The following is a 16816-nucleotide window of genomic DNA, read 5'->3' as shown; positions in this document are numbered from 1 at the left end:
CCACGAACTATTTTTGTTTACTTCGGACAGGGGACCCGAAGACGACTTCACCCGCGTGGCGATCATCAAAAGTTACATCACCTCCGACATGTTGCTAATTCTAAGAGAAAGAGACAGCAGAGAGGTTTTCGAAGTAGCTATACTAGGGATGGCCATGTGGTTAGGGTTGCGCAACAGTGAGCTAGCATTCAGGAGATAGTGGATTCAAACTCCATTGTTGGCAGCCCTGAAGATGGTTTTCCGTGGATTCACAGCAGGCAAATGCTGGGGCTGTACCTTAATTAAAGCCATGGCCACTTCATTCTCACTCCTGGCCTTTTCCTATCCCATCGTCAAAATAAGACATATCTGTGTTGGAGCAACGTAAAAAAGAAGATATTAGAAAAAGATACTATCGAAGTATCGGCCTGTTATCATGTCAAACATGCTACCAGGCATATTTTTTTTGCTAGTTGCTTTACGTCGCACCGACGCAGATAGGTCTTATGGCGGCGATGGGAGAGGGAAGGGCTAGGAGTGGGAAGGAAGCGGCCGTGGCCTTAATTAAGGTACAGCCCCAGCATTTGCCTGGTGTGAAAATGGAAAACCACGGAAAACCATTTTCAGGGATGCCGACAGTGGGGTTCGAACCTACTATCTCCCGAATACTGGATACTGGCCGCACTTAAGCGACTGCAGCTATCGAGCTCGGTAACCAGGCATATTAGGTACTAAGTTCATGGTACTGGAGGTTAGTAGCAAGGACCAGGGAAATAATCCCATAGGAAGAAATAGAAGGATGCCTACAGGTAAAACCTAGTATGTTATACAAAGTAAATGCAAAGGATGATGTCTGGAAAAGTCCTGATAATGTTGTTTGGGAACCGGTATCATGCAAAAGTCATTAGCCCACTCCATGCCACTTCAGTTATTCCGGGGATCAGTCCTTCTAGGCACTGCTGCGAATAGCAAGGACGTTGCCAGTTATCAAGCCATGTGGCAAGAAATCCTGCGATCTGTTGCACAGCCTGGTCCCCATGGGGTCTCCAGTGCCTAGCCTCTGATCCTGGAGAACATGGCCACGCCCACCGAGGCGGGGACGTGTAGGACGTGGCGAGGGGGGCTTAGCACCCGGTCTCCTTCCTCTCCACCCGGACCATGGCCCTATACACTGGGCAACTGCGGTGAGAGGCCCAGATGGCTCCCACGTAGTTGTTGCACACCAGCACCTCTCTGGACGCAAAGCAAGCTGCATGGTGGTGGTCATCAGCACAGCATTTGCAACACACTTAGAACCCACAAATGAACTGAGAGTGCCCCCACTTCATACAGCAGAAAGGTTGCCTACCGGCGTCAAATAGAAAGACCTGCACCTGGCGAGCCGAACCCGTCCAGGGATATCCCGGCACTAAAAGCCATACGACATTTCATACAGCAGAAACACTGAAAGAGCTGCTGAGGGGTACGTTTGGATCTCACCCAATTTCTGCATCCTGCTGATGGCCTCTCCTGGTTGATCTACGGATTGGCTGCTTTCCTGCGTGCAGTCACAGATGGCGACTGGGTGGCCCTCCCTTGGTGCGGGGGTGGAGTTTTATTCCCCCTGGCAGCGGTCCCTTCTCTGCTGAGGAGGAGGCCTCGTCCTAGAAGCTTCTCTCCTTCCAGCCAGGGTACCATGAGAGCACGGGCTGCCCCGCTGTTGCTCTGACTTTTCCTTCTTAGCAGGCGTTAGCAATATGTGCAAGTGTCTTAGCGTGGCCCCTGTCCTATAGGGCACATTCAGACGTCTGCATAGTGAAAGAGGTGTTGACGGGCTGGCAGGCCTGGGTAGCAGACACGGAATGCCAGGGTGCATCCGCCTCCACCTCCATTCTGCCGCCCTTAGTCCTTGGCGCCGTCCTGAATTGTACCCAGGTGGTGGGCTCTTCCTCGTTGGCTCGTGCAGTTGTAGATCATTCCTGATTGGTGGCCTGAGACACCTGCGTCCAATTCGAGGCTTCGTGGCAGCAGAGGGACACGAATCCATGCCCACTTCCTTGTGCCTCGTCGTCCTGATGGTATGTGTGGTTGCGGTTTTCTCTTCCTTTAGAATCTGGGTAGTAACCGCCTTGTCTGCTGCAGACTTCTGGCCTTTCTCTGGCACCTGTATCCGAACTACCTGAAAATATCGAGAAAGCTGCCTCTCATAGAATTCTGAAGTTGCCCGGGTTCTTTAGGGCGAATAATAATCACCCATTTTAGGACCGCCTCGACGAGTTAATGTGGTTCACTTCTTATCTCTAGTGCTGCATTAAAGCAGCCGGGAAATTGATCTTTACAATCGTCTCCTTGTCGTTGCACATGCCCGAACGCTTGTACAACAACAGCACCAGAAGGAGCAGGTACATCATATTGGTCTTGGAATTTTCCTTCTGGATGAAGTCCTCCACTGCAGCCTTGTGATCGAAATCTGCATGTCTCTGGTTATCTGCCATCTTTCCTGGACACTTGTAATGAAACCTAAGAGAGAAGATCACTTAAAAGTGCTGGACAGTCTCTCTGTATGTGTACTTAAAAATACATTTTGACAGACAATGCTCTTGGTTGTATTTATAAGTACAAGCGCCCCGACTGTACTGGTAAGTCCTGGTGGGGAGAGGGAGGGGAGAGGGACTAAGTGAGGAATGTGCGTCCATCCGCTATCATAGCCAGCTTGCTTCTTGCCATGAACTGAAAGCAAGTTGAAGTGGTAGCAGAGTGCTAAGAGCACAATCTTCCCTTTCCACCTCATTTTCCCACTACCTACTAGGGATGGGACAAATGGTTACTTTCCACTATCATGTTCCTGTGTATCCGTTACAGTGCAGTATTGGGTTGGAGTATTAGGATATAAAAGTAACATTCTACAAGTTGCAGGTCAATTTTTGGGAGGAACATCCACTATACCTGCTGCCTCTTGCAGCCCCTACCCGCACCTTAGTAAGTACTTATACACAGCAATACTACATCTTCATCTCGCTTTCTTCCCTCCCACTCGCCCTTTCGCCAGGTCGTTACTCACATTATTGACTATTCCTGGCAAATGTTTGTGATGACCCATATCCCCTCCGAAAACTAATACCACTTCGAAACCTTAATTTGTAAAAACCACCGTGTTTGCCAGATATCGCTGTGTATTCCTATATGTCCAAGGATCTGTATTTAAACAGACACTCGGACCCGACATTATAAAATATTTTGATGAACGAGTGTCATATACTGTACACTTCAGATGCTGCAGGAATAAGAGATAAGGAAACAGTCCTGTCAGGCAAGACATAAGCAGAGTTTAATCAGGAACCCCCTTTTTTGTCTTTTTACGTCGCACCGACACATACTGCTCTGATGTTGACGATGGGATAGCATAGGACAGGACTAGGACGGAAGCGACCGTGCCCTCAACTGAGGAACATTTGCTTGGTGTGAACATGAGAAACCACCGAAAACCAGCTTTAAGGCTGCCGACAGTGGGGTTAAAACCAACCACCTCCCGAATACAAACTAACAGCTATGTGACACAAACTGTGTAGCCAACTCGCTCTGGAAATCCAGTATAAAAATCTCCAGAATCTTCTTCCGCCATAGGATGAAGGTTGGGAATATGCAGTAAACAACTGTGTAAGTGGCTTGACCAGTGTCTTATTCTGTATGTCACTCTTTTCCCTTTGTACTGCTAAAAATTATGATAACAGCTGTTGCTGCACTGCCTTGCAGGTTGCAGTCGATGTCGAAGTTCCAGGAGGGACAGATACACGTGATGGCACTTACGATGGCTTTTCAGGACCGTACCATGTGCATTAATGAGAACTATATTAACCCGTTGAACGTTTAAAATTATTATTATTATTATTATTATTATTATTATTATTATTATTATTATTATTATTATTCTGTGCCTTCTTACAACGCGTTTCTAAGAAACCGTTTCCCTGTAATTGAGTTTTTGTCCACATCAATTGCATCGGGTCTTTAGCTCTCTGTCCACAATACGGCATGAAACACGAGATGCAAAGTGGGAAGACTGCGCGTAACAGTTTCGAGGAACTACGCTTCTGTATGTATCACCACCTGTAAGCCTAATACAAAGCACTTCGAATAACCAAAGAATATCTCTAACTGGCCGGCAAGTAACAGGGAAGAAATATCAGTACTGTCTCTAAACTGTTACAAAATATTCGCTCGCGTCTGCACAGGAGTGCGCCCATAAAGCGAGCTGCTATGCTTCTAAATATCCGTTAGCTAATCAGAAACTCCTACCCTCCTCTTGGTTTCGCTCATACAGTTACTTTTGTATTAGAGTCTCCGGTGGAACATAATGCTTCTGGAACAGCTTACACTGATGGATACAGTATCATGTTACGATATGTAACTCCCACCTCTACTACCTACTCTGCTAACGTATAAAACTCAGCTGCTCGTGCTACATCGTGCCCACCCAGTAGATGAAATGGCGTATGGCTTTTAGTGCCGGGAATATCCGAGGACAAGTTCGGCTTGCCAGGTGCAGGTCTTATAAACTGACTCCCGTAGGCGACCTGCACGTCGTGATGAGGATGAAGTGATGATTAAGACGACACATACACGCAGCCCCTGTGCCAGCGAACCAATGATGGTTAATATTCCCGACCCTGACAGGAAACGAACCCGGGTTCCCTGTGACCGAAGGCCAGCACGCTAACCATTTAGCCATGGAACTAGACGCCCATCCAGTGATTTTATTATATATGAGTATGTATATTTTACCTTTCAATGAGATACAGTTGTAGAGACGTGTGTGTGTCACCACCACAAGAAAGGACATCGACAGGCAAAAGAATATAGCCCCTTACATCGCGTAAGGTTTGGCACCTAAGCCTCCTCCTCCGCGAACCGAGGCTTGGCACCAGGGACCACTGGCTGCTGGAACATGGGACCATCCTGTAGCCCCAAAGCCCGGGCCGCTAGTTGACCTGAGCTTGAACTCGGCAGTGGCAAGACTGACTGAACCTCTTAATAACTGATAAATGCTAAGAAAATGGTTATGATACGCATGATACATATTCCTAACTAACGTCACCTCTGGAATTTTTCAGCCCATATCCTTGAATGTGCTATGTAAAACTTGCCAGGTGTTACCTGTAGGCATTTTTCTCTTCCGTCTATGGAGTTTCTCCTGGTCCTTTCTGCCAACCTCCAGTACCAGGAAACCCAATGCCCAATCTGCTGGTAGCATGTTTGACATGGGGACAGGCACGATACCTCCTAAGTATGGCTCCTTCCCAAACCTCTATGCTGTCTCTTCCTCTTAGAATTAACAGCATGTTGGAGGCAATGTAGTTTGTGTTGATTGCCACACACGGAAGTGTGGGCTTCGCCCCATCGAAGAAGGAAAAATGTACACCGTGCCACTTCCGACCGGAGCGACAACCATCGCTGGTCTCTCTTCAGCTGGTCCACTTGCCCTTGGGCTTCAAGCCTGAGGAGGAGGAGCACAGCTGAGGAGACCACATCAATATCGGGCAATGGTCCAGGAGAGGAGAGTCTTAATATCACTTCTCAGCCGTGATTCAGTTCCTGGTAAATCTGTTAAATATTTTAATTCTATTTCCTTCTTTACAATATTTCTACAGCTTAACACCAACAATTTTATGTCATCTGCTTTTTATACCGTCAAAATACTAAATTGACTTGAAGGCATATCGATTAACTTTGCACATTTGAGCCATTAGAATATAAATAAGATTGACTAAATACAAATTAATTTTCCAATACAAGAAAGCATTATTAAAAATATACATTACGTATGTGCTGCCATGTATGATTCAGTCTTAAAACTAAAGTTTGCATTTTCATTATAAAACAAGGATAAATTAGACTGAAGTATAATTGCGTGATATAGATGATTTATCCATTTGAAAATATAATCGACCATCAAATGAACAGTTTGTTTTCATCCGATATTTACCACTACTATTCAGACACACAGAACTACTGTATATTACATGCAAGTAAAAGATGTCAAAATATGATAAGAACGTTAAATATCATGATAATGTTTGAAAGTACTGTGGTGTCGATTGCGAACAAATAGAAGTAGAAGGAGAAGTCATACTTCCTTGACTTGAAACAATCGTGCTTGTGTTGCTACTAGCAGGGTCAACTTCTTATTTATTCTTTATGCTACAAAATTATTTTTGCACAGTATGTTTCATTTTAAAGTCCGACTTATTTGCTGAATTGTCAGCGTTGAGGCCTTCGGTTCAGATGGTCTCGGGTTCGATTCCCGGGCGGGTTGGGGATTTTAACCCTGCTTGATTAATTCTTCTTGCTCGAGGACTGGGTATTTGTATTTGTTCCAACACTTTCCTCTTCATATTCAGACAACACACTACAGTACCAACCACCACAGAAACACGCAATAGTGATTACAACCTTTCATTTAAGGTTCGCGTCAGGAAGGTCATCCGGCCTTAAAACAGGGCCAAATCCACGTGTGCGACACAGTTCGTACCCGCAACCCCACTGGTATGGGAAAAGCGGTAGAAAAAGAAGAAAATGCTTCATTTTAAAGCTAAAAAGCACCACTAAGAAGGTAAATGATCACCAAAATAGACATTAATTTCAATTGCGTGGAGAGAACTGATTATAAACGGACACAGACGATTCTCTAAATTTCCGATTGTTTGCTGGTTCATCGATACACAGCAAGGGACGTCTAGAACGTTCCATATTGGTCTATAAGTTTGGAAGGTGGTGCCTTCAAGATGAGGTATCTGTGATATGTTTGATCACATTCCAAATTATTCTGCTATTATTCGTTTATGGTGTGATGGAGAATAACAGCAAATGCTCTAGTAAGTTCTGGATGCTATGTGAATATCACAGTTTAATTAATCAATATACCTACTATTGATATATTGAAGTCTTGCTGATCATTTTTCATTTTTTTTCTGATCATCCACGAAATTCAAAATTTCACATGTTTTCTATTGATTTCATTATAGTAATTGGGTTAGAAATAGTAATTTACTTTCATTTTTGTTACTTGACCTCCTTAACTTTGGGCATTATATTAAATGTTCCATGTATAATGGGAGGGATTTGTACCTACTGAACCCACCCCTTACCTTCGTGCCTGGTTATGGACGTAATCTGATCAGAGCTTGTAGGCATTTAAGGGCACTTAGATGAATGAGATGCCTTTGCTGGCCGTATGTAGTGTTTACAATGCACTATGTCTTCTGGTATGGGCTAGAATAAATTTGTTACTTTCATTGGCCTGTCTCAGTCTCATCCTTGGCTTTGACAATATGAATGTGACCGAGGTATGAGCGAAGCTAGTAATACCATTCCTTATGAACCCAGTCCCTGTTATGAATGGTGTGAAAATATCGCTCATGGGGTCAGTTGGTGCATGCATTTCAGTGGACCGGGCAGACTGATATATAATAGCAACTTCTGGCCCGGGGAGGAAAGCAACGGGAAACTACCTCACTCCTGTCCTTGGTATGCCTCTTCATTGACACCTTGGCCATCTATAACATCTGTTGGCGGAGCTGTAGAGGATCAACCCAGCCTTAGGGCTGAGTACCGAACAACAACAACAACAACAACAAAAACAAGAGATGAAAAATAACCATGTCATTATATTTACTGGCATGCTGAATTCTTACAGGTTGAATTCAAGGCATTCTGGTGTCTCTTGGTAGTAGTAGTAGTAGTAGTAGTAGTAGTAGTACCGGGCAAGTTGGCCGTGCGATTAGGAGCCGCGGCTGTGAGTTTGCTTCCGGGTTTAGTGGGTTCGAATCCCACTGTCGGCAGCCCTGAAGATGGTTTTCCATTTTTACACCAGGCTGTACCTTAATTAAGGCCACGGCTGCTTCCTTCCCACTCCTAGCCCTTTCCTGCCCCATCGTCGCCATAAGACCTACCTGTGTCGGTGCGACGTAAAGCCACTAGCAAAAAGTAGTAGTAGTAGTAGTTGCTGTTGTTGTTGTTCCTTTGCTGGCAAGATCTAATGCTTACAGTGCACCGTGTCTTCTGGAATGAGCTAGAATAAATTTGTTACTTCAATTTTTCTGTCACAGTCTCACCCGTGACTTTGACACTTTAAAAGTGACTGAGTTATCAGCAATGCTAGTATTGCCATTCCTTATGCAGCCAGTCCCTGTTATCAGTGGTGTAAAAAGGTTGCTCATAGGTCGGTTGGCGTATGCATTTCAGTGGTCTTGGCAGACTTGTATACAATTGCAACTTCTGGTTCAGCGAGGAAGGAAACAGGAAACTACATCACTCCTCAGTTCCCTTGTATGCCTATTCAGTGATTCCTAGGCCATCTATGGTGGCTGATGGCAGAGCTGTTGAGAATTCAACCAGTCTTCGGGCTGACTACTCAACATACATTATTATTCATGCAGTAATATCTCAGAGTAGATTATTTTTATGTTGTTGGTAGAAAAACAGACACCTTCTCATGAATTTATGCAACATTCCTAGTATTCATGTTATAAAAGAAGAATGTATTCTTCTACAGTTTATTTCATGTTACTGCTTGTTTGTAGGGCTAACTGATGCAATATTATAAGCACTGTAATGAGGTATAGGCCTAGATGTACTGTATCCCATACAGAAATATTAAATATTATACTATGCCTTTTTCCTGCCAGTGTAAAAGCCAAACAGGACAAGTTTACGATTAAAATGCGTTTTTGCATGATTTTGCTTAAATTTAAAAAAAAATTAACCATTTGTAACTATGAGAATGAAAAGCATGGCTTCTAACCAATCAGATGTTAGTAATTGACAATCAGGAAAATAAATTGTTGTTAAGTTTTCCAGACTGCCTACAACATGCTAAGGCATTATACTTTTCTCCTAAAATAATACCGTTATTGTCTTGATTGTTTGCAGGAAAGGAGGGCTATTTAGTCTGGAGCCCAAGCTGCCAGATTCCAGATGTAGAGCCATATCACGAGTCTATCCGCAGCATGCTGCAGCCAGCTGAACCTATTGTGTGCACACGGGACCCACCATTAACCTACACGTCCATGGACAATGCCAGTAACCATGTGTTGCGAGTTGATTCTGCAATGATCGGACGTTACATACCAAAGGGCCGGCGACTCACGTGCTGCTACTCGGTTATTACCCGCTATGACACTCCTGCTGGCCACAACTACACAAAAGAAGCTGATAATCTTTATAAGTAAGTATAATTCTTTAAAGGTGAGTTCATGAGTCCTAACAGCACCCACTTAACTGCAAGGAATTCCGTTTCTTATATTGTACTGTGCTCGCAAAACGTTTTGCATATTCTGGTTTAGTGCACTTTTGATTTTGCTATGTGTGTGTACATATATTATGAAGGATATATACAAAGAAACACAGCATGCAGTAAGCTATGCAAAAAAGAACACAAAGTAGGTAATTTCGGATTTTGAACTCAAAATTATAATTCACTGTGAGGAGATCAGTACCATGTGCCTTGGGCCCTGAGGCATGCTTCAACATGGTGGAGCATAGTGAGTACCAAGGAATCCAACTTGTTTGGTATATATTATCCCACTCCTAGATAACACCTTCAGTCAGTTGATGAATGTTAGCAGGAGGATTAGGCAAGTGCTCTCTTCATTTCACACCATGGACAGTCAACACAGTTCATATCTGCAAAATATTGCCAGCCACACCATTTGTTGTATGTCAAATTTCTCAAGGAACTGACTGACCACTCTAGCTTGAAGAGCAGGAGTATTATTATCCACTACAGAATAGCCCTCAAAAATCTTGTAACTACAAGTTGCATGATGTGGTTTCGTATACCAGACCAGTCACCTTACCCTGGAGGCATACGTCAACCGAATATGATCCCACCCTAAAACATGATGGAGCCCTCTTGCTGTTTATGGTGCTCCAGAAATAAGGTCGTTCCATTTCTCATCAGATCATCTTTAGAATCTAATGCTCCTGGTGTATGGATGAAAGTTTATGGTGACTTAATCAGGAAAGATAGTACGCTCCCACTGTTCCCGATACCATGGGTTGTGAGTTGATGCCCACCTCACGTGAGAAGCCCTGTGGTGGGGTTTAAGCGGAGCTTTTGGTATAGACCTCCTTGATATCAGCTCTCCGTCATGCAGCTGATTTTGCACTGTCCAATATGACACATTAGTTCCGGTGAATCTCCGAAGATCTTGCCGAAACGAGGTGGCAGTAGCAGTGGGCCTACAAGGTGCTGAAAGCAACAAATACCGATTCTCCCTGAGAGTTGTTGAGTGGGCGTCCCATCCATTGTCAATCAGCAACCGCTCATGTGTTCCTGAACTTTATCCAAACTCTAGAGACATCATTCTGAATCATTTCAGCATGATCAGTGGCATCCATTTGTGGCCATTCTTCTTACAGCAATGTCACAATTCAAAAGCAGTCAGTAGCAAAAATGGGTACTGTTGTACAAGTGCTGTTTACACTGAAAACCATACGTGTGATGTTGTTAAACTGACTGACATAGCAAATGCTTTCTATTGGACAAATATCCAATCTGATCTGCATTTAGCATCACTACGTGTCACGGATATTGGCCTAAAGTGCAAACTGTAAACATGTTTAATGAACCGTGACATACACTGTGTGAAATCTTAATGTGCAAAAGGTTTTTGGAGCACTGTAGTATGAGAGGGTCGCGGTAATCCTTGTTGAATAACCTTGGGAAAGAATTACACCATACGAAAAGTATCTTCTATTATGGGATACATTTTGTTTAGTTATCCAAACATCTACGAGAATATGAGTGACATATATTAATTTACTTTACGCCGGGCTGAGTGGCTCAGATGGTTGAGGTGCTGGCCTTTTGACCCCAGAGTGACAGGTTCGAACCTGACTCATTTCGGTGGTATTTGAAGGTACTCAAATACATCAGCTTCGTGTCGGTAGATTTAGTGGCACGTAAAATAACTCCTGCAGGACTAAATTCCGGCACCTCGGCGTCTCCGTAAACCGAAAAAAGTGGTTAGTGGGACGTAAAGCCAGTAACATTATTATTAATTTATTTTAAAACTATTTTGTTCTATTGTACAGTGTAATCTATGTATATAAAATAACTTGTCCTGACTGACTGACTGACTGACTGACTGACTGACTGACTGACTGACTGACTGACTGACTGACTGACTGACTGACTGACTGACTGACGGATTCATCATCGCCGAGCCAAAACTACTGGACATAAGGAAATGAAATTTTGGGGATACATTCATATTAACATGTAAATGCTCGCTAAGAGAGGATTTTTGTACATTCCGTCGCTAAGGGGGTGAAAAGGGAGGGTGAAGTTTTAAAATGAGTGTATCTATATCTCAAAACTTTACAAGTTTACAGATTTAAAAATTGGTATTTAGAATATTCTTTAAAAATAAGAAAACACGTATTCTTTGTTTTCGGAAAATCCCAATAGGAGGGGTGAAAAAGGGGTTGAATATCTTTAATGAGGATACTTATATCTCAGAAACTGAAGATATTACAGACCTAAAAATTGGTATTTGGGATCTCCTTTAAAAATAAAGAAACGCGTATTTTTTTGTTTTTGGAAAATCCAATCAATGGGAGGGTGAAAAGGGGGGTGAATTTTTAAAATGAGTGTACCTATATCTCAAAACCTTGAAAGTTTACAGATCTAAAAATTAGTATTTAGAATCTCCTTTAAAAATAAAGAAACACGTACGTTTTTGTTTTCGGAAAATCCCAATAGAAGGGGTAAAAAGGGGTGAAAAAGGGGTTGAATGCCTTTAATGAGGATACTTATATCTCAGAAACTGGAGATATTACAGACCTGAAAATTGGTATCCCTTGGGATCTCTTTTAGAAACAAAGAAAAACGCATTTTGGGGGGAAGGAAATCATCTTGGGGGCGGGAGTGGAAAGGAGTTGAATTCCTTTTATGAGGACACATATCTCAAAAATTGAAGATGCTAGAGTTGTGATAATTGGTATTTAGTAGATCCTTTACTATTAAAGAAACAAGAATTAATTGCCGAAAAAATTCACTTGGGGGGTGGGGGATTGTGAAAAGAAGTGAAAAAAGTGAATTATTTTTAAGGGGTACTTACATCTCAAAACTGAAGGTAACAGACGTGAACATTGGTATTTGGAATCTCCTTTAAACATAAAGAAACACGCCTTCCTTTTCGGGGGGGGGGGGGGTAAATCAACTTAACGGTTGTGGAGTGGAAAAGGAGTTGAGACCACCAATTGATTTTACTGTTCGTAACGTACTTAATAGGAGCCTCTGTGGCTCAGGCGGCAGCGCACCGGCCTCTCGCCGCTGGGTTCCGTGGTTCAAATCCCGGTCTCTCCTTGTGAGATTTGTGCTGGACAAAGCGGAGGCGGGACAGGTTTTTCTCCCCTGGTACTCCGGTTTTCCCTGTCATCATTCATTCCAGCAACACTTTCCAATATCATTTCATTTCATTTGTCATTTATTTATCATTGCCCCAGAGGAGTGCGATAGGCTTCGGCAGCCGACACAATTCCTCTCCTCCCCGCTAGATGGGGGCTTCATTCATTCCATTCCTGACGCGGTCGAATGACTGGAAACAGGCTGCGGATTTTCAATGTACTTATTCTGATCATAAACCGAACATTTTTAATCTTTCCTGGGTTCGTTTTCAAGAGCCATATTTTCCTTTGGAGAACGTTCCTAGATAACAGTAGATTCTCCTGGCATATAAATAAAAATTTAAACACATTTGAAATAAACCACAGGAATAATATTGACGGTGCAATTGTTCACCTCTAGAAAAAGGTCAATAATGCTCGAAAGTATATCATTCGTATCGCCAGAAATCCCGCGCACTTGCATACGCGCGACGATGGTGCTGGTCACATAGTCAGCAATGACAATGGCAGCAGATGTACTGAAATTTTCCCCCAAGTAGCGGTCTTGCATCTTGCTGTGGGGTCCTGAACATCAATAATAATAATAATAATAATAATAATAATAATAATAATAATAATAATAATAATAATAATAATAATGTTCTGGACCGTCGTCAAAATGTGCGGACCGCGCTGGAAACGGGTCCTGGCCGGGTAATGACTACGAATACAGTCCGGCCGCGGGTTTACTACCGCCAAGGCACCCAAGACTACACCACGCCGGATCTCCCCAAGGATTTGATCCATATTAAAAATGCTTATAGGAAAAGATGGCAAAGATTTAGGGGCCCAACTGACCGGGGGGAATACTTGGACCTTGGCCGGGAAGTACGAAATCGACTGCTGGAAAGAAAGATTGAAAAATGGGAGGAACTTTGTCATAATCTCTCAGAGAACGAGTCAGATGGCGAATTTCGGCGGATTATACATAAAACGTTAAGCATTCAATCATAAATTTCAGTATAATACCGTAGCGAAGTACGGGTATCTTGCAAGTATTATATATAATAACCTGTCCTGACTGACTGACTGACTGACTGACTGACTGACTGACTGACTGACTGACTGACTGATTCATCATCGCCGAGCCAGAACTACTGAACATAAAGAAATGAAATTTTGGGGATACATTCATATTAACGTGTAGGTGCTCGCTAAGGGAGGATTTTTGGATATTCCGTCGCTAATGGGGTGAAAAGGGGGCTGAATATTTAAAATGAGGATGTCTATATCTCAAAAACATAAAAGTTTACAGATATAAAAATTGGTATTTGGAATCTCCTTTAAAAATGAAGAAACATGTTTGTTTGTTTGTTTTTTTTGTTTTTGTTTTTTTGTTTTCGGAAAATCCCATTAAGGGGGTGAAAAATGGGGGAAAACGGGTTAATAACCTTTTATGAGGAGACTTACATCTCAAAAACTGAAGATGTTACAGACATGAAAATTGAAATTTGGAATCTCCTTTGTAAATTAGGACACACGTATTTTTGTGTTTTTGGATTATCCGATGAATAGGGGGTGAAAAGGAGTGACAAGCGGGGTGAATTTTTAAAAAGACTTTATCTGCAAATTATCTCAGACACGTAATATTTTACAGATTTGAAAACTGGTATTTGGAATTTCCTGTAAAAGTAAAGAAACATAAATATTTTTTTCGGAAAATCCACTAAAGGGGAACTGAAAAAGAGGGTGAATGTTTAAAATCAGCGTATCTGCAGTATATCTCAAAAACTGAACATGTTGCAGACGTGAAGATTGGTATTTGGAACCTCCTTTAAAAATAAGAAAACACGTATCCTTTGGTCTTCGGAAGAGGCCCTTAACGGGGGGGGGGGGGGGGGTGTTTCGGGCTGAAATGATAGAAATAATGTTATTTGCTTTACGTCCCACTAACTACTTTTTTAAGGTCTTCGGAGACGCCAAGGTGCCGGAATTTAGTCCCGCAGGAGTTCTTTTACGTGCCAGTAAATCTACCGACACGGGGTTGTCGTATTTAAGCACCTTCAAATACCACCGGACTGAGCCAGGATCGAACCTGCCAAGTTGGGGTTAGAAGGCCAAAGCCTTAACCGTCTGAGCCACTCAGCCCGGCCTGAAAGGATTGAAAAATTACTTGGATCATTTGTATGGGAATGTATATGTACATACCAAAACATCTAAATGTGTTAGGAACGTGAAAACTGGTATTTGGAATCTGCTTTAAAAATAAGGAAACACGCATTTACGGGGGGGTGGGGGGTGGAAGTCAACTTGGTAGAGGGGGATGAAAACGAAGATGCATTCCTTTTACGATGATACATATATCTCAAAAACTGATGATGTTACAGAAGTGATAATTGGTATTTGGAAGCTCTTTTAAAGAAACGAGTACTGTTTGTTTTTGGAAAATTCACTTGTGGGGAGTGTGAAAGGAAGTAAAAAAATTGAATACTTTTTCTGGAGAAACTTATATCTCAAAACTGAAGGTTAGAGACGCGAAAATAGGTATTTGGAATCTCCTTTAAAAATAAAGAAACACGTACTTTTTGGGTGGGGGAAACCAACTTAACGGGAGTTGAATTCTTTTCATGAGGATACTTATATTTCAAAAGCTGAAGATGTTACTGACAAGAAAATTTGCATTTGGAATTTTCTTTCAAAGTAAAGAAACACGTAATACTTTGTGTTTAGAAAATCCACATAAGGGGGTGAAATAATTGAAAAATTAGTTGAATATTGTATGAGGATACTTATATCTCAAAAACTAAAGATGTTGCAGACGTGAAAATTAGTATTTGGAATCTCCTTTAAAAATAAAGGAACACGCATTTTGGGGTGGGGGGATCAACTTGGGGTGGAGGCGGTGAAAAAGGGGTTTCATTCCTTTTTATGAGGTTACATATATCTCAAATCTGAAGATGTTACATTCGTGATAATTGGCATATGGAAGCTCCTTTATAAACAAAGAAACAAGTTTTTCTGGTTTTCGGAAAAGTCACTTAATGGGGGGAGGGTGAAAGGAAGTGAAAAAATTAATTCTTTTTATGGAGGAACTTATATCTCAAAAACTTAAGGTTGCATACGTGAAAATTTTTACTTGGAATCACCTTAAAAATAAAGTAACACGCATTTTGGAGGGGGGGGGCGATCAACTTAACGGGCTGGGGTGAAAAAGGAGTTGAATTCTTTTACGAGGATACTTATATCTCAAAAACTGAAGATATTAGAGACATGAACATATTACTTTCATGAGTATACTTATGTCTCAAAAACTGAAGATTTTGCAAACGTGAAAATTAGTATTTGGAATATCCTTTAAAAATAAAGAAATACGCATTTGTTTTTTTTTTCGGAAAATCGACGTAAGGGGTGGGGGGTTGAAAATAAGTACCGGTAAATAAAGAGTTTAAATACGTTTAGGCTATGAGGATACTTTATTTTAAAAACTGAAGCTGTTACAGACGTGAAAGTTGGTATTTTGAATTTCCTTTCAAAATTAAGAAACACGTATTTATGTTTTCGGAAAGTCCACTTAAGGCGGGAGAGGCGTGGAAAGAAGTGAGGAAGAAGAAGTTGAATAATTCTTACGGGTATACATTTATCTCAAAAAACTGAAGGTGTTACAGACTTACAGGCATGCAAACTGGTATTTGAATATCCTTTAAAAATAATGAGCCGGGCTGAGTGGCTCAGACGGTTAAGGCGCTGGCCTTCTAACCCCAATTTGGCAGGTTCGATCCTGGCTCAGTCCGGTGGTATTTGAAGGTGCTCAAATACGACAGCCTCGTGTCGGTAGATTTACTGGCACGTAAAAGAACTCCTGCGGGACTAAATTCCGGCACCTCGGCGTCTCCGAAGACCGTAAAAGTAGTTAGTGGGACGTAAAGCAAATAACATTATTATTATTAAAAATAATGAAACACGTATTTTTATTTTTATTTTTTGCTTTCGGAAAATCCAAATGAGGGGCTGAAAACAACTGAAAAAGCGGGTGAATTTTTAAAACGAGTACCGGTATATCTACATTATATGTCGTCCGGCTCCATGGCTAAATGGTTAGCGTGCTGGCCTTTGGTCACAGGGGTCCCGGGTTCGATTCCCGGCAGGGTCGGGAATTTTAACCATCATTGGTTAATTTCCCTGGCACGGGGGCTGGGTGTATGTGTATGTGTTGTCTTCATCATCATTTCATCCTCATCACGTCGCGCAGGTCGCCTACGGGAGCTAAATCAAGAGACCTGCACCTCGCGAGCCGAACCCGTCCTGGAATCTCCCGGCACTAAAAGCCATACGCCATTTCATTTTACATGATATGTCATAAACTTAATATGCTAGAGACAAGAAACTTGATATTTGGAAAGTCCTTTAAAAATACAGGAACCTGTACCTTTTTTGTTTTTGGAGAGGGCATTTAACAGTGGGTAAAAAA

At 42.2% G+C, this 16816-nt stretch overlaps 1 protein-coding gene across 12 annotated transcripts in view; it reads left to right on the top strand.

The window, feature by feature from the left end:
* LOC136863154 (uncharacterized) overlaps positions 1–16816 on the top strand; it is a 989332-nt gene that overhangs the window by 956685 nt on the left and 15831 nt on the right. For all 12 annotated transcript variants that reach the window (XM_067139498.2, XM_068225867.1, XM_068225869.1 and 9 more), the window contains one exon: positions 8887–9181. In XM_067139498.2, the coding sequence (XP_066995599.1) occupies positions 8887–9181 (295 nt within the window). The remainder of the gene's footprint in view (positions 1–8886; positions 9182–16816) is intronic.

Source organism: Anabrus simplex, chromosome 2 (assembly GCF_040414725.1).
Source record: "Anabrus simplex isolate iqAnaSimp1 chromosome 2, ASM4041472v1, whole genome shotgun sequence".
NCBI classification, from domain to species: domain Eukaryota; kingdom Metazoa; phylum Arthropoda; class Insecta; order Orthoptera; family Tettigoniidae; genus Anabrus; species Anabrus simplex.
This window is presented reverse-complemented; position numbering and strand designations above follow the sequence as displayed.